At 49.1% G+C, this 18,187-nt stretch overlaps 1 protein-coding gene across 3 annotated transcripts in view; it reads right to left on the reverse strand.

Annotated features, from left to right (window-relative positions):
• The window catches only part of LOC143984528 (class I histocompatibility antigen, F10 alpha chain-like), a 374,849-nt gene that overhangs the window by 158,824 nt on the left and 197,838 nt on the right, over window positions 1–18,187 (reverse strand). The window contains exon 2 of one of the 3 annotated variants that reach the window (XM_077484649.1): window positions 6,685–6,945. The exons of the other annotated variants lie outside the window; for them this stretch is intronic. Within the exon in view, the coding sequence (XP_077340775.1) occupies window positions 6,685–6,945 (261 nt within the window). The remainder of the gene's footprint in view (window positions 1–6,684; window positions 6,946–18,187) is intronic. 3 annotated transcript variants of the gene reach the window in all.

Genomic DNA, 18,187 nt, shown 5'->3' on the forward strand with positions numbered 1-18,187 from the left:
TACAAGTCATACGGCACATGATTGATCAGAGGATAGTAATGTGTTTAAAATAGACTAAACATGTTAGAGTCTACAATTTCATTTTGTCTGGGCAACTCGGAAAGATAAAAGTATTATATCTTGCTTCTCAGAAAGAAGTTATTTAGTTTGGGTTGGGGAGGGGGGGGCGGTTTTCACCACCTTGGACACAGCTTGATCCCGGTTAGCGTGTCGGAGGGGATGTGGAGTTCCTATCCTTCTTGGAGTGTTTTGGGATATAGCATATATGAGTTGTCATAGCTTAACCACTTCCCACCTGGCCAATGCACATATACGGCCGGGTGGGAGCCGTCTACTTCTGATAGGACGTTCAGGAACATCCATCAGAAGGAGCGGGATCGCGCGCGCATGCGTGCCCGCGCAGCGGCGCGATCCCGATGCGCCCGTGTCACCCGGACATTCCGCATCTCAGATCGGCAGGAGGGCTCTCTGATTGGCCCTCCTGATCACATGACGGCTGTGTCCAATCATGGCCGTCATGTGATGTAAACAAACAGCCGGTTGCTAGGCAATCGGGTCCTCCTCCCCTCACACAGAAGTCATCGCTGAGGAGAGGAGAGCAGATCGCTGCAGCCGGCTGATGATCAGTGAGTATGAGCTGTTTTTTACAGCTTTTTACTCACTGATCACCAGTCTAGTGTAATACACAACACACCACACAGTGTAAACACAGTCCCCACATATGTCCCCATAACACACATGTCCCCAAAACATACATGTCCCCAAATAATAAAAACACATGTCCCTAATAATAAAAACATGTCCCCCACATATGAGCCCACTAAAATCACATGTTCCAATGATTATCTGCACACATATTCGTGATCACCTGCACACATATGTACATGATCATTTGCGTACATATGTCCGTGATCACACAAACCAATTATTATACACTTAACGGATTTTTTTTTACCAAAAACATGTAGCAGAATACATTTTGGCTTAAATTTATGACAACATTTGATTTTATTGGATTTCTTTTAAAATAGAAAAAAGAAAATATTGTTTTGCTTATATCGCAAAAAATAAAAAACGGAGTCGTGAATAAATACCACCAAAATAAAGCTCTATTTGTGCGAACAAAATGATAAAAATTTCATTTGGGTACAGTGTAGCATGACCGCGCAATTGTCACTGAAAGCGCTAGAGCGATGAAAGCTGAAAACTGGGCTGGGAAGGAAGGGGGCAAAAGTGCCCTGTATTGAAGTGGTTAAGTTATATACTTATTTCCTACTTTGTTAAATTCTTAATGTCTCATTGATATGTTAACTAGTCACATTTATTGGCTTTACTGTGAATTCTTCTGTAATTATTTTACTATGTGAAAATAAAATTTTTTAATGAGAAAATAGACTAAACTTGTACATAATAAATAAAAATAGAGTAAGAGATTGTGAACCAGTCAATCGCTAGGCGAGAATAGAAAACACATGCTGGGATATATACACAGCAGAGCAGGAGCTTCAAGAAGGCTAAGAGGTAGACGCAGCTCTCAGGCCAATCGGACCCCCTTAGCAACACCTGACGTCACAGAGTCCTGGTCATCAGATTGGTCAAATCACGTGCTACAAATCAGTTGGATCTCCCCGGCAACAGCTGACGTCACAGGGTCCCGAGTGCCCGATTGGTCAAATCAGGGGTCTTGAGAACATACTGAGGCTGGACAGTGTCACGGCATTAACTAAACATGTAGATAACAGATGCCTGTGAAACGAGTCTATATATACACAACAGCCCACATCTTTTTTTTTTTTTTTTTTTTTTTTTTTAATTTAAAACCTATGGCGTGCAAAACACACCCAAAAAACTTCCACTCGGTGCCAAAAAAAGTGCACACACATAAAGTGTGACACACAAAAACGTGCAACGGGTGTCCAATATCCTCCACTAGGAAGGACCTTACCCTGATCCCCCGGGGCGTTAGGCTCCAGACGGGGACTGAGGTACCAGATTCATGGCCATCCAGCCGAAGCCGGACGACCGCCTTTCTCCGGAAGATCTGCCGAAACAGACCCACCCAGCTACAAGGGAATAGGGGCTCCCCCGAAGGGAGACCACCCAATAGAGGACGAACCAAGCCAGAAGGCCTATGTCCACCCTCCCACAAGACTTTCAGGATAGGTCCGAGGACCGACACCCTACGCTTCAAAACGTGAAGTGACAAGATGTGACAAACCACACATATAAAATAAATAAAAAGTGAGGAAAGGGATAGTGAAGAGGAGAGTGAAAAGGTGGCCATTGTGCAATACAATGACCAGGCCCTCCGGCCAGGAATCAAAAATTCCTCTGGTCCTAGCCAAAAGGTCGGACCCTAGAGGCAGGTGTAAAAAAGCGTGTTATATAGTGACGTGACCAAGGTGCCAGATATCAAAGTGCATAGCACAGTGAACATAAGGCACCCCTGAACTGCCACTTCAGGGGCACATCACCATAGGATTTTCAACAGAAGCAGCCCCTACCCCAGCCAGAAAGGCATGGAGATCCAGGAGCTTAGTATGACCTTTTGCCATCAGGTCTCACCATCACTCCTACCTAATTACATTTGGGAAATACAGGCCGTTCCCCGCTGGGAGAAAGGGGAACAAACGTTCCCTCCCAAAAAACTGACCGGAGCTAAAGCTGCCACAATCCAAGCCAGAAGGCCAGGGTCCCCTCCCCTGGCACCGACCAGTGGTTCTCCATCCCCATCAGAAGGCTTCCCTTTCAGCTACAAACCGCTCTGAGTCACCTTTACACCTGCAGGTTTTGCATAGCAACCGCCACTCCTGCTCCACCTCGCCGTAGAACAGGGACGGAAGCAAGTGCCACCTCCTGGTAACTGATAAGAACAGATACTACACTTGATCTTAGCCAAGAGGCCCTCATCTGTTTATATAGCACACAGATACACACACTATGCCTTACAAGTGACCCTGAGCCGGTGAACAGGTACTAGAGGTACACCGCTATCCATGCAGGCTATGGAGCAAATACTCAATAGAGGGATGACAGGATAGTATATACCACCCCATCTAGGCACAGTAAATAAATTAAATAAAATAATATAGGCACAGCCCTCAAATGCCAATCATACTATGACATATGTCAATAAAGATAATCCTTGCAGCCTTGGACTAGGAGTATGAATATAAGTGTCTCACTCCACTGATAACATAATCAAATCAAGAGGATGAAACATTCATGTAAAATATAGCAGATAGTATATAATCTATAATAGTAGAGGGAGAGAACAGGACCCAATTTGGCCAATCGGACCCTGTGACGTCAGGTGTTGCTAAGGGGGTCCGATTGGCCTGAGAGCTGCGTCTACCTCCTAGCCTTCTTGAAGCTCCTGCTTCGCTGTGTATATATCCCAGCATGTGTTGTTTTCTATTCTAGCCTAGCGATTGACTGGTTCACATTCTCTTGCTCTATTTTTATTTATTATGTACAGGTTTAGTCTATTTTAAACACATTACTATCCTCTGACCAATCAGGTGCCGTATGACTTGTATTGTCATCAGTTGTTGGGTGGCCCTGATTGGTTGCAGAGATCAGCTGAGGATAGTTAAGATTGAAGATATGTTGTGTGGCCATACCCTCTGTTGAAGTCCATGGTGACGAAACCGGTCAGGGCATGGCCTCCACGACAATTCAGCGGTGACGCTCTGTGCTCCACAGCCCTCCAGTGATCCAACCGGCAGTATTACCAACTTCCTGCAGGAAAAAGTATGCTTCACTCTGGACAGCTCAGTATTGCAAGAGCGCCCTCTGCTTGTTACATTGATGCTTGTGTTGTTTTAACTTTATGTACGCAGTTTTTACAAGGGGTCCGTGTGTGCAGGGTAGTTTGTCTCTAATAAATAGTATTACGCCACGTATTCTGTTTGTTTTTTTTTTACATTTGGGAACCCCTTTAGAGCCCATTCACACAGGGGCAACTCCTGATCCGACTTCAGGTCGCCCCTAGTCGCCTCAGGTCGCCTCAGGTCGGACAACATTTAAAAAGCAATGTAAGTGAATGAGAGCCGTCTTAATGCACACTACTGAAGTCGCTCCGACTTCAGAAAAGGTTCCTGTACTACTTCTATCCGACTTGTAGGCGACCGGTACCCATTGATTTCAATGGAGGTCGCCTCCAAGTCGGATCTCCGTCTATACGGAGGCGACTTTGACAGAATTATTAGCTCTGAAGGGGGAACTCCACGGCAAATTTCTGAAAAAAATTTGGCGTGGGTTCCCCCTCCGAGAGCATACCAGGCCCTTAGGTCTGGTATGGATTCCAAGGGGAACCCCCTACGCCGAAAAAACGGCGTGGGGGTCCCCCCCAGATCCACACCAGACCCTTATCCGAGCACGCTACCCGGCCGGCCAGGAAAGGGGGTGGGGACGATCGGGCGGCCCCCCCTCCTGAGCCGTACCAGGCCGCGTGCCCTCAACATGGGGGGGTGCCTTGGGGGAGGGGGGGCGTGCGGCCCCCCCACCCCAAAGCACCTTGTCCCCATGTCGATGAGGACAAGGGCCTCTTCCCGACAACCCTGGCCGTTGGTTGTCGGGGTCTGCGGGCGGGGGGCTTATCGGAATCCGGGAGCCCCCTTTAATAAGGGGGCCCCCGGATACCGGCCCCCCACCCTATGTGAATGAGTATGGGGTACAATGTACCCCTACCCATTCACCTGTGGAAAAAAGTACAAAAAAAACACAACACAGGGAAAAAATATTTTATTGCACAGCTCCGGGGGTCTTCCGTCTTCGGGGGTCTTCTCGCCGGACTCCTCCGCTATCTTCTTGTAGCTCTTTTGCTAGCGGAGGAGTCCGGCTTTCTTCCTCCCCGCCGCCGGCCTCTTCTCCCGACTTCGGGGGTCTTGTCCCCCTCTTCGGTTCTTCTGCCGGGCCACCGCGCCTTCTTATAGCTCTTTTACAGGCGGTGGCCCGGTCTTCTGTCGCCGCCGCCGCCGCCCGTTCTTCTTCTTCTTCTCCAGGAGATGTTGCCTCGACGATCTCCCTGGCCGGAATGCCAGGGACGCGCTGTGCTGCCACTTATATAGGGACAATGGGGTGGTGTCACATGGGTTGATGTCACATGGGTTGGTCACATGGGTTGATGTCACATGGTAAGGGGACAGGGTCACCATGTGACATCAACCCATGTGACCAACCCATGTGACATCAACCCATGTGACACCGCCCCATTGTCCCTATATAAGTGGCAGCACAGCGCGTCCCTGGCATTCCGGCCAGGGAGATCGTCGAGGCAACATCTCCTGGAGAAGAAGGAGAAGAAGAAGAAGAAGAAGAAGAAGAAGAACGGGCGGCGGCGGCGGCGACAGAAGACCGGGCCACCGCCTGTAAAAGAGCTATAAGAAGGCGCGGTGGCCCAGCAGAAGAACCGAAGAGGGGGACAAGAACCCCGAAGTCGGGAGAAGAGGCCGGAGGCGGGGAGGAAGAAAGCCGGACTCCTCCGCTAGCAAAAGAGCTACAAGAAGATAGCGGAGGAGTCCGGCGAGAAGACCCCCGAAGACGGAAGACCCCCGGAGCTGTGCAATAAAATATTTTTTCCCTGTGTTGTGTTTTTTTTTTTGTTCTTTTTTTCCACAGGTGAATGGGTAGGGGTACATTGTACCCCATACTCATTCACATAGGGTGGGGGGCCGGTATCCGGGGGCCCCCTTATTAAAGGGGGCTCCCGGATTCCGATAAGCCCCCCGCCCGCAGACCCCGACAACCAACGGCCAGGGTTGTCGGGAAGAGGCCCTTGTCCTCATCGACATGGGGACAAGGTGCTTTGGGGTGGGGGGGCCGCACGCCCCCCTCCCCCAAGGCACCCCCCCATGTTGAGGGCACGCGGCCTGGTACAGCTCAGGAGGGGGGGCCGCCCGCTCGTCCCCACCCCCTTTCCTGGCCGGCCGGGTAGCGTGCTCGGATAAGGGTCTGGTGTGGATCTGGGGGGGACCCCCACGCCGTTTTTTCGGCGTAGGGGGTTCCCCTTGGAATCCATACCAGACCTAAGGGCCTGGTATGCTCTCGGAGGGGGAACCCACGCCAATTTTTTTTCAGAAATTTGCCGTGGAGTTCCCCCTTGAGCTCATTCTCTGCTTGGCCTCGGCAAAAGTCGCCTGGCCTGGGGCGACTTGTAAGTCGTCCCAAGTCGGGCTTGAAGTCATCACAAGTCGTTTTGAAGTCGTCCCAAGTCGCGCTGTGATCTTAACTCAAGTCGTGTCCAAGTTGCCTGACTCAAGTCGCCTACAAGTCGTGTTGCCCCTGTGTGAATGGGCTCTTACTCCGGGAGAATTTGTTTTGGTGTTGATGCAAAAATAGGAAGTGGTTCTACTGTGGTTTGAATGCTGATTTACCCAGAGGAGTCTGGTGAGTGTGCCTCCCAGGGGGAGTGTGGAGCCCGTGGTGGACTGTATTTTGGTGACAGGTGCACTTTCTGGCTATACCCTGAAATCTTCACTTAGAACCATTTCTCTGTTTGAACTGTCCCTATTTTTTCTACTCACCAATTTTGAACTGCAGTGTGTAAGGAAGACTACACATTTCTGATATTGGACTAAATACCATCTTGGTAGCACTTTTTTAGCATTACGGCTTTCAGTGCGTGGACTGTGAATATTTTTACTAACACGTGGACAAATAGAAATGTAGGAATTCTCTCACCTCCAGTCTGATTGAATCGTCTCATCAATGTCTTTAAATTGTGCTTGGAAACAGGCTCAGCACTCCGACCTATTTGTGTCTCCTCCTCCCAGTAATCAGATCCCAGTTTCTTCATCCACTCAGTTTTGGGAAGGAACTGACGGGTGTCACTGTTATAATTTGTTATCTCCTTATCATCAACATATCCGACCTCAGAGAACTCAGGGAGTCCGGATCCCGGAGAGGAGACTGCAGTTCTATAATACCGCAGAGTGTGACTGTCTGATAGAGAGAGAGATACAGAGTGTTATATATACATCCTGTACACATCACACAGTATAATGTATATAATTGTAGCGCCCACCCCATTTAGGGTTTTACAGGTAGTGATAGGTAAATTTGACCAGGGCCTTACAATTTTTTAGGCCTGATTGTTTATTTTTGGAGAGGGGAGTGTTAGAATAGAGGGGGGTGTGGCCACCTACACTTTGGCTCAGAGAGATCCCCTTTACCTTTCAGTGGAAACATTCTGGAACGGAGGCAGGACTTGGGACTACAGTGGCAGGCAGCTTATATGGAGAGCTCTGGACCAATCATTAATTTGTGTTGGCAGGGGCAGGACTCGCATATAAGCTGTAGGTCCCATGCTTCCTGGGAGAAGCTGGAGGAGGAGAAGCAGGAAAGATGTAGAGAGCATGGAGCAGGCTTGAAGGCCTGGGGGTTCAGAGACCCCAGTGCTGGATAGCAGAAGCGGGTTTGAAGGCCTGAGGGTCCATAGACCTCAGTGCTGGATAACACACACACAGTTGCTATGTAATCTGGAGGAGAAAACCGGGTGTCCCATCCTGGGATGTACCGGACCATGCGGAGGAGGAAGTAGGTGAAAAACAGACGGAGGAAACTGGGATCAACCTTCTGTGGCAATCATGGACTGTCGATGGGAGAGAGCAGAGGGAGTGTAACCCAGCGTTGCTTATCCGTCAAACTCACTTGTGTCCAAGGACCTAGTGAGGGACACTTTCCAGAACTGACACTGGGCAGATTGCAGGAGTCAAGGCTGAGGCCTGAGACTTTTAATATCCATAACCCACAGCATTATTCAGAGTGATGCTGGCTGGTTCATCAAAGTACACAGAGTTCATAGTTGCCAACATTGTAAAAAAAAATTCCGGGACACTTTTTGGCTGTAGACGGAGTTGTATTATAAATAGGGGGCGGGGGTATGCGTTTGTAGGTGTGGCATAAGAAAAAACTGAAAATGCCATGAGCTTTGTGCGCCACTGCGAAAAATGGGCGTGGTTTATGTGAAACAGTGGGTGTGGCTTAAATGGGCATGGCACAAAGGGGAGTGGTTAGAGTCTGAGATGAATGCGGGATGGAGAGGGAAAGGGGGGGAGGGATGGAGGGACAGCAGCCCCATACCCTACACCACAATAGCAATATGTGTTTTCCAGAGTCTGACAATCAGCGGATAAAGATATTCCAAATACCTGGTGTTATCACTTCAATCATCCCAGCGCCATGATTGTTATAGTGTCAGGATGATTGAAGCAAATTATTTCTATTATTACATTGTAATATAAAATGAAATCATTCAACTCACCATAATGCAGAATCAGTGGGAACCCTGAGCATGTCACTAGCCATATTGCCTGCCACCAGATGCCATCAAGTGCCCCCAGCAGAGTCCCTCCTTACATCAGGTGCCCCATCAGCGGAGCCATCCTCATATCTGTGTCTCCATCAGCAGAGCCCCTCCTTACATCTGGTGTCTCCATCAGTCGAGTCCTCCTTACATCTGGTGTCCCCATCAGTCGAGTCCTCCTTACATCTGGTGCCCCCATCAGTCGAGTCCTCCTTACATCTGGTGCCCCCGTCAGTCCTCCTTACATCTGGTGCCCCTGTCAGTCCTCCTTACATCTGGTGTCCCCATCAGTAATGATGGACGAACTTACGACATGACGTAAACCAATCACAGTTAACAAAGCTCAATCCTGGGATCTAGCTGTTGTACTAAAAGCGTTCTTAGGTTCACCCTTCAAACCTATATCAGAGGCTTCTCTAAGACTGATTACTAGTGATGGACGAACTTCCGATTGGACGTTTTGCGAACGCGAACATGGCCAAAAGTTTGGTTCGCAGCAGGCCACATTGACTTTAATGGCAGGCGAACCTTAAAAACCTCCAGGTCATATTTTCAGCCACAAAATACTTACTAGCTGTGCACACATAGTCCAACAACATGGACACTGACATAACAAAAGAATTAAGTGAATCTGGGAGCGAAAACAAGCATTCTTTTTTCATCTGTGAAATTTTGACAATTCAGGAGCGCATGAGGGCCACGGAGGAGAGGCAAGGTCAGGGCAGGCTATGAAGGGGGTGCAGGAGATCATCAGTGCCACAGTCAGGGTAGCGCAGTCCTGTGCCAGTGTCCCAACCTGTGCTTTAGCCCCTCCCTCTGCCCAGCCCTTACCCCCACCTATCCAGGGTTCCACTGCTGTGGTCCGGAGGTGCCAGTCCAATGCCGATCCTCAGCCATGGTGCTGGCACTGCCTGCTGATTGGCTTCTCCACTGCTATCTCCCTCACTGTTTGAAACCAGAACCGCAATAGAGACTAAGCACTGACACCAGCACCGTGATAGAGAGCACTGACACCAGAACCGTGAGAGCACTGACACTAGCACCGTGATAGAGAGCACTGAGACCACACCAGCACCGTGATAGAGAGCACTGAGACCAGCACCAAGATAGAGAGCACTGACACCAGCACCGAGATAGAGAGCACTGACACCACACCAGCACCAAGATAGAGAGAGAGCACTGACACCAGCACCAAGATAGAGAGCACTGACACCAGCACCATGATAGAGAGCACTGACACCAGCACCATGATAGAGAGCACTGACACCACACCAGCACCGAGCTAGAGAGAGAGCACTGACACCAGCAGCATGATAGAGAGCACTGAGACCACACCAGCACCGTAATAGAGAGCACTGACACCAGCACCATGATAGAGAGCACTGAGACCACAGCAGCACTGACACCAGCATCAAGATAGAGAGCACTGACACCAGCACTGTGATAGAGAGCACTGACACCAGCACCATGATAGAGAGCACTGACACCACACCAGCACCGAGATAGAGAGCACTGACACCAGCACTGATAGCAGCAACTCGCTGCGGGACCCAAAAATATGACACCGCTCAACCCCTTCAAAACAGGAGGGTACGGGCATATAGTACGGTGTGCTTTTTTGTACAAGGAAGTGAGCCAAAGGTAGAAAAAAGGTCTGTGTGCTAGATTAAATAAATTGTTTATAGAGTTATGCATATACATGGTCTACTGGTCACATGTGTTGAATTCCTCCGAGATCCATGCCTCATTCATTTTTATAAATGTGAGGTAGTCAAGTCGTGCGCTAGGAGAGTGTGCTTATCGGTCATGATCTCCCCTGCTGCACTGAACGTCCTTTCAGACAGGACACTGGACGAGGGTCAAGCCAACAGTTCCATTGCAAATTGGGCGAGCTCTGGCCAGAGGTTAAGCCTGCCCACCCAGTAGTCCAGGGGTTCATCACTTCTCAGAGCATCCACATCGGCCGTTAACCCGATGTAGTCCACGAACAACAACAGGGATCCCAGAAAGGTTTAAAGCATGCTCTTCTTGCTCCTCCTCATGCGCCCCGGCACCATCCTCCTCTGACTCCCCTTCAGACTCCTGTTGTTGACTTGTCTCAGATAGAGTAGCCCCCCTGGGAATTCATCCAGCATTGCGACTTCCTCATCTTCCTGCTCCTCCACGGCTTGATCAATGACACAACGCAATGCATGCTCCATAAAGAAGACATAAGGTACGATGTCACTGATGGCGCCATGGCTGCGACTGACCAGTTTGGTGATCTCATCAAATGGCCACAGAAGTCTGCATGCGTCGCACATGAGCAGCCACTGGTGCGGTGAAAAAACACCAAGCTCCCCAGAAACTGTTCTGCCGCAGAGTTTGTACAGGTAGTCGTTAACTGCATGTTTCTGCTGGAGCAGCCTATCAAACATATAGAAGGTTGAGTTCCATCGCGTCGGGCAATCGCAAATAAGACGTCTGACCGGCAGATTGTGTCGCCGTTGAATGTCAGCAATGCGAGCCATGGCCGTGTAAGATCTTCTGAAATGGGCCGAGATTTTCCTTGCCTGCCGCAAGATGTCCTGGACCCCAGGGTATTTGACAATGAATCACTGCACGACCAAGTTTAAGACGTGTGCCATGCATGGCACATGTGTAATTTTGCCCTGTTTCATTGCACTAAGCAGATTGGCACTGTTGTCACACATCACTTTACCAACTGTCATATTGAGCGGTGTTAGCCACTGATCTGCCTGTGAACGCAAAGCTGAAAGGAGTGCAGGGCCAGTGTGGCTCTTGGCTTCTAGGCACAACAGACGCAGCACAGCATGGCAATGTCTCAATTGGCATGTCGAATAGGTTCTGGGGAGCTTGGGCAGTGCAGCGGAAGAGACGCTAGCAGTGGAAAAGGAGGAGTCAGCCGAGGAGGAGAGGGAGGAGGATGGAGTAGGAGGAGGAGAAGAAGAGGCAGGCCTGCATGCAATCCGTGGCGGTAAAACCAAATATACATTGGTTCCATGGGTTACATGCTTGACGGCCGTCAGAAGGTTCAACCAGTGGGCAGTAAAAGTTATATACCTTCCCTGCCCGGGTTTGCTAGACCACGTGTCTGTGGTCAGATCTGATACTGTGTGCCAGAGATACATTCACTTGCCGCTGAACATGGCCATATAGCTCTGGGATGCCCTTCAGTGTGAAATACTTCCTTCCTGGGACCTTCCATTGTGGAGTTCCAATGGCCACAAATTCTTGAAAAGCCTCTGAGTCCACCAGTTTATATGGCAGTAGTTGGCAGGCTAACAGATCTGACAAGCCAGCCGTCAGCCGTTGGGCAAGAGGGTTATCCGCCATCATCATTTTTTTAGGGTCGAACATTTGGCCCACGGAAGCCTGCCTTTTTCCAGAAAAATGTGAGGACGGCATGATGGAAGGTGGAGTGGATGACAATTCTGAGTAGAGAGGAGGAGAAGTAGAAGACAAAGCTGGACGGTGAGAGCCTGGAGTGTGGCTTTGTGGGTTCCGTTGCTCCCACTGGGCTTGGTGATGGCAGCTCATGTGCCTTCTTAAGGCGGTCATCCCTAGGTGAGTGTTGGGCTTACCGTGACTTATGCATTGACTGCAAAGACTGCAGATGGCAACACTATTGTCAGCAGCGGACACGTTAAAAATAGCCCACACTGCGGAGCCATGTGCCAGCATCCTGGGAGCGCCAGATGTGACCGTACATGGTTGATGCCTCGCTCCTGATACATTAGCAGTCTGGTTTGTCCCTCCTGTGCAATGTAAGTTCCGCCTACTTCTCCTCCATATCTGCTGGTCCATATCTCCCTCTGAACTCCCCTCCTCTTCCTCTCTTGTGGGCACCCACGTGACATCACTAGACACGTCATCATCGACTTCACCTTCCCCACCACTATAATTAGAGATGTCAGAGTAGGCAGCAACACCTGGGACCAACCTCCTCCTTGGGCTGATCTGGGTACTGTCAGACTGCTGAGTGGTGGTTGTTGCTACCTCCTCTTCCTGATCCAATGCCAAGAATGGCTGCGCATCTGTGATGGATCGGAAAATAGTTCCTGTGACTCAAGCGGAGGGTATATGGTGGTGTTGGTGGTAGTGTCTTTGGGGGTGCACACAGCAGAGAGAGAAGAAGAGGGTGTAGATCGAGAGGATGAGGAGGTTGCAGAAGAGTAAGGCTTAGTGTGCCACTCAACCAAGTCTTGTGCGTCCTTTGACGTAATCAAACACACCTTCTGCAATTTGCCACTTTGGCTCAAGCCTGTTGCTCCTGCCCTACCCCTACCACCCCTGCGGAAGGGCCTGCCTCTTCCTCTGCCTGTCATTTTTTTAAATGACCCTGTGGCAAAAGTCTCTAGAGAAGTGCAGTATGTATGTGGAAGAAGGTATACAACACCCCGCTTAAATCTGTCATTTTAGGGGGGGGCACTGGTCTATCACACCAGTTATAATACTTTTTTCTAATTGCGTTTGTCACTCTTTGTAGTATCGCTGCAAAACCACTCAGCAGTCACAATGCTGCACAGTGGAAATGCACTATACTATGCTTTCTATATTTGCAAGTATTTTAAACGTGTATTACACCCCTATATACTGCACACCAAATAGAACACCTATACCAGTCCTTAAAAGGACCTTAGTGGACCTAATAGTAGCTAGCTAGTAGCTAGTGAATTGCAGACTGTCTGTAAGGGCTTACCTAGGTTGGAGTCCATGGTGCAGAGATGTACTCTCACCCTTGCAAATACACACAGCCCACGGTAACAAAGAGATAAGCTACCTAGGCTGTGAATCTGTGCACGGGGGCTTGACAGGAATAGCCAAGGGATGGTCGAAGTAAAGCTGTAGTCAGGGATTCCTGAAGTCAGAATAAACGATAAGCAGAGCCAGGGTCAGAAGCCGGAGTCAGTCTTGGAACACTAACTGGAACACAGGAATACTGGAGCCTTAGGCAAAACATGAGACAATGAACTGACCAAGCCCTCAGAGTGAGGCAGTGCTTTATACCCAGCTGATTAGGTAACCTGCCCCAGCTGATCTAGGAGTGACAGGTACTAATAACAAGATCCGGAGTATGGTCCTAGTATTTTATGCGGAGCTGTGCAAAGCTGGAAAGCAGGCTGAAAAGAACTGATGTGTGGCTCAGAAGTAAGGTAACAGGAACAACCACTGGCAGTCATGAGTTCAATGCCACCCAGAGGCATAGGTCCTAGGCTTTAAGAGCAAACAGTAGCTCGCAATCCATCCTAAAGGTCAAGAATGATGCACGATTCCCATCAAACTTTTCAGGCATCACAATAAATGGTTCCGGACATACAGGTTCCAGGGTTGGGCATACTGTGCCTCTAAACATGCGGACCTCCTGCTGCAACTCAGCAACGGTCTGCAATTAGACCTGGCTGTCTAAAAGACATGGTAGGGACCGTGACAGTTCCCTCCCCTTAGGAATGCCCTCAGAGCATGGGACGTCATTTGGGTTTTCTTTGTTTTAGAAGTTCCAGCTGGGGAGACTTTCATCACTCGCAAGGCTCTTTCAAAAGTCTTCAGGTCCTGCTTACAGACTATGGTGCCATTTGAGGCATACGTGCAGTCAGGAGGTAGTGGGAACGCCAGCACAGGAATCTCAAGTGGGGACACCGACACAGGAACTTCAAGCGGGGACACGGCACAGGAACTTCAAGTGGGGACACCGGCACAGGAACTTCAAGCGGGGACACCGGCACAGGAACTTCAAGCGGGGACACCGGCACAGGAACTTCAAGCGGGGACACCGGCACAGGAACTTCAAGCGGGGACACCGGCAAAGGAACCTCAAGCGGGGACACCGGCACAGGAACCTCAAGCGGGGACACCGGCACAGGAACCTCAAGCTGGATAGCAGGCAGAGATTCATGGGTAACAGGAAGGATCCTAGTAGTACCCACTTGCTGAAACTTTGGCCGGGGTGGACGAGTTGGGCAGAGAGAGATAAGGTGCCCTTTTACTCCACAATAGAAACAGAGTCCACAGCCTCTCCTCCACTCTCTCTCTTCCTTAGACAGCTTGGACTGGATGGACCCGATCTCCATGGGTTCCACATCATCCAGGGTAGGAGTGGGTAAAACCTCAGGACTGTCCAGGCTTTGAGGGGTTAGGGCTTCATAACTTGGACTGGGATGGCTTGGAGTCGTATCTGTACAGGGTATTCTCTGGGTACCTGTAGGCCACATGAACTAGAAGCAGACTTGGGATCACTGGTTTTCTTAGAAATAGAAATATAAGAGTCCAGAGCAAACATGAAAGCTTCCCAGCTGTCCAAGACTGGGCTCCTGTAATAGCTGAAAAGCCCATATCTTGATTAGCCCAGTGAGCAGGTTGATGGATGCACGAACCTTTATAAAGTCAGAGGCATAGGTCCTAGGCTTAAGAGCAAACAGCAGCTCGCAAGCCACCCTAAAGGTCAAGAATGATGCACGATTCCCATCAAACTTCACAGGCATCACAACAAATGGTTCCGGACATACAGGTTCCAGGGTTGGGTGTACTGTGCCTCTAAACATGCAGACCTCCTGCTGCAACTCAGCAATGGTCTCGCCCAGGCTGGAGACTTGTAGAGCAAGGGAGGTGAGCATCCTGTACATCTCTGCGGACTCCATGTTGGTCAGTTCATTATGTGAGGGCTTACCTAGGTTGGAGTCCATGGTGCAGAGATGTACGCTCAACCTTGCAAATACACACAGCCCACGGTAACAAAGAGATAAGCTACCTGGGCTGTGAATCTGTGCACGGGGGCTTGACAGGAATAGCCAAGGGATGGTCAAAGTAAAGCCATAGTCAGGGATTCCAGAAGTCAGAATAAACGATAAGCAGAGCCAGGGTCAGAATCCGGAGTCAGTCTTGGAACACTGTAACTGGAACACAAGCATACTGGAGCACAGGAATACTGGAGCACAGGAATACTGGAGCACAGGAATACTGGAGCACAGGAATACTGGAGCACAGGAATACTGGAGCACAGGAATACTGGAGCACAGGAATACTGGAGCCTTAGGCAAAACAGGAGACAATGAACTGACCAAGCCCTCAGAGTGAGGCAGTGTTTTATACCCAGCTGATTAGGTAACCTGCCTCAGCTGATCCAGGAGTGACAGGTACTAATAACAAGATCCAGAGTATGGTCCTAGTATTTTATGCAGAACTGTGCAAAGCTGGAAAGCAGGCTGAAAAGAACTGAGGTGGGGCTCAGAGGTAAGATAACAGGAGCAACAACTAGAAGTCATGAGTTCAATACCACCCAGAGCCACTTGGGGTGTGACCACACCTGGCTGTCTAAAAGACACGGTAGGAACTGTGACACTGTCCCTCCCTACATTGAGAAACGACAGCTGCAGAATCGGTCAGCAGCACAGCAGTGCAGTGCACTATAATATGCTTTCTATATTTGAAAGAAAGTATATTATATTTGTATTACAACCCTATATACTGTACACCTATACCAGTCCTTAGTAGGACCTTTGTGGACCTAGTAGTAGCTAGTGAATTGCAGACTGTCCCTGCTCCAAACACCAAACTGCCCCTCCCTACACTGAGAAACGACAGCTGCAGAATCGGTCAGCACTCAGCTCAGCAGCACAGCAGTGAAGTATAATATGCTTTCTATATTTGAAAGAAAGTATATTATACGTGTACAACCCTATATACTGTACACCTATACCAGTCCTTAACCACTTAAGGACCGTCGCATGCCATTGTACGTCATCACAATGGCATGTACAGGCACACGCACGTACATGTACGTGCTTGCCTTCCAGCGGGTGGGGGGTCCGATCGGACCCCCTCCCGCTGGATGCGGTGGTCCGGTTCGCTTCAGGAGCGATCCAGGATGAGGGGATGGCCGTTGGTTTGTGGCCATCCCCTCTCGATCGCTCCTGGTGAATGAGAAGCTTCCTCCCACTGTGTATTGTATACACAGGCAGGGAGGAAGTGATGTCATTCTCCTCGGGGCGGTCTTATTGACCGGACTACGAGGAATGGACACAGTAAGTCTGCACCAAACACTACACTGACACTAAATAAGACACAGGCACACAAACCCCCCCCCTCCGATCACCCCCCGATCGCCCCCCGCCCCCCCCAGTCACAGTGTCGCTGATTGCAATGATCATTTATTTACTGATCACTGCATTCAGTGTCAGTTGTAAAAGTAAAAAGTGTTAGGGCAGTTAGTGTTAGGTCCAGGGTAGCCCCCTACCACCCCCCAAATAAAGATTTAACCCCCTGATTGCCCTTACAGTTAACCCTTTCACCCCCTTTTGCCAGTGTCACTAAGCAATCATTTTTATGATCGCTGCATTAGTGTCGCTAGGTAGCTAGTTATTTTTTTAGGTTCACCGCCAGGTTTTTATAGCGCTAGGTACCCCGATATACTACCCAATAATGGTTTTAACCCCCTGATTGCCCCTAATTAACCCTTTCACCCCCTTTTGCCAGTGTCACTAAGCGATCATTTTTCTGATCGCTGCATTAGTGTCACTAGTGTCACTAGGTAGCTAGTTATTTTTTTAGGTTCACCGCCAGGTTTTTATAGCGCTAGGTACCCCGATATACTACCCAATAATGGTTTTAACCCCCTGATTGCCCCTAGTTAACCCTTTCACCAGCGATCACAGTATAAGTGTCACTGGTGACGCTGGTTAGCCAGTTAGTTATTTAGGTTCCCCGTCAGGTTTTTGATATAGCGCCAGGGTCCCCCATATACTACCTAATAAAAATTTGAACCCCCTGATTGCCCCTAGTTAACCCTTTCACCAGTGATCACCGTATAAGTGAAGTGTTAGTTTGCTTTTTATAGCATCAGGGCACCCACAATTTATTACCCAATAAATGTTTAACCCCCTGATCACCCGGCGGGTGATATCAATTAGGTTTTAGGGTCAGGGTCTGCGTCACCCCAGGCAGCGCTAGGTTAGTGCCAGTACCACTAACACCCACGCGCAAAGCATACACCTCCCGTAGTGGTATAGAATCTGAACAGATCAATATCTGATCTGATCAGATCTATACTAGCGTCCCCATCAGTTTAGGGTTCCAAAAAAACGCATTGTTAGCGGGATCAGCCCAGATACCTGCTAGCACCTGCGTTTTGCCCCTCCGCCCAGCCCACCCAAGTGCAGTATCGATCGATCACTGTCACTTACAAAACACTAAACACATAACTACAGCGATTGCAGAGTCAGGCCTGATCCCTGCGAACGCTAACAGTTTTTTTGGGGTCCCGTACGCAGCTAGGCTCCCAAAAAGTCCCCCATATGTGGTATCTCCGTACTCGGGAGAAGCAGCAGAAATTATTTTGGGGTGTAATTTGACTTATGCCCATAGCATGTATGAGCAATATATAATTTAGTGACAACTTTGTGCAAAAAAAAAAAAAAATTAATATTCCTGCAACTTGTGGCAAAATATAAAATATTTCATGGACTTAACATGCCTCTCAGTAAATAGCTTGGGGTGTCTACTTTCCAAAATGGGGTCATTTGGGGGGGTTTTGTGTTATTTTGGCATTTTATGGCCTTCGAAACTGTGATAGGTAGTGAGGAGTGAAATCAAAAATTTGCACCCTTAGAAATCCTGAAGGCAGTGATTGGTTTTCGGGGTGCCGTAGGCGGCTAGACTCCCAAAAAGTCCCACATATGTGGTATCCCCGTACTCAGGAGAAGCAGCAGAATATATTTTGGGGTACAATTCCACATATAACCATGGCATGTGTGAGCAATATATCATTTCGTGACAACTTTTTGTAAAAAAATTTTTTTTGTGTCATTATTCAATCACTTGGGACAAAAAAAAATATACTCACTGGGCTTAACATGCCTCTCAGAAATTTCCTTGGGGTGTCTA

Source organism: Lithobates pipiens, unplaced genomic scaffold (genome assembly GCF_037356315.1).
Source record: "Lithobates pipiens isolate NorthernLeopardFrog02 unplaced genomic scaffold, aLitPip1_a1.2 Scaffold_1, whole genome shotgun sequence".
Taxonomy (NCBI): domain Eukaryota; kingdom Metazoa; phylum Chordata; class Amphibia; order Anura; family Ranidae; genus Lithobates; species Lithobates pipiens.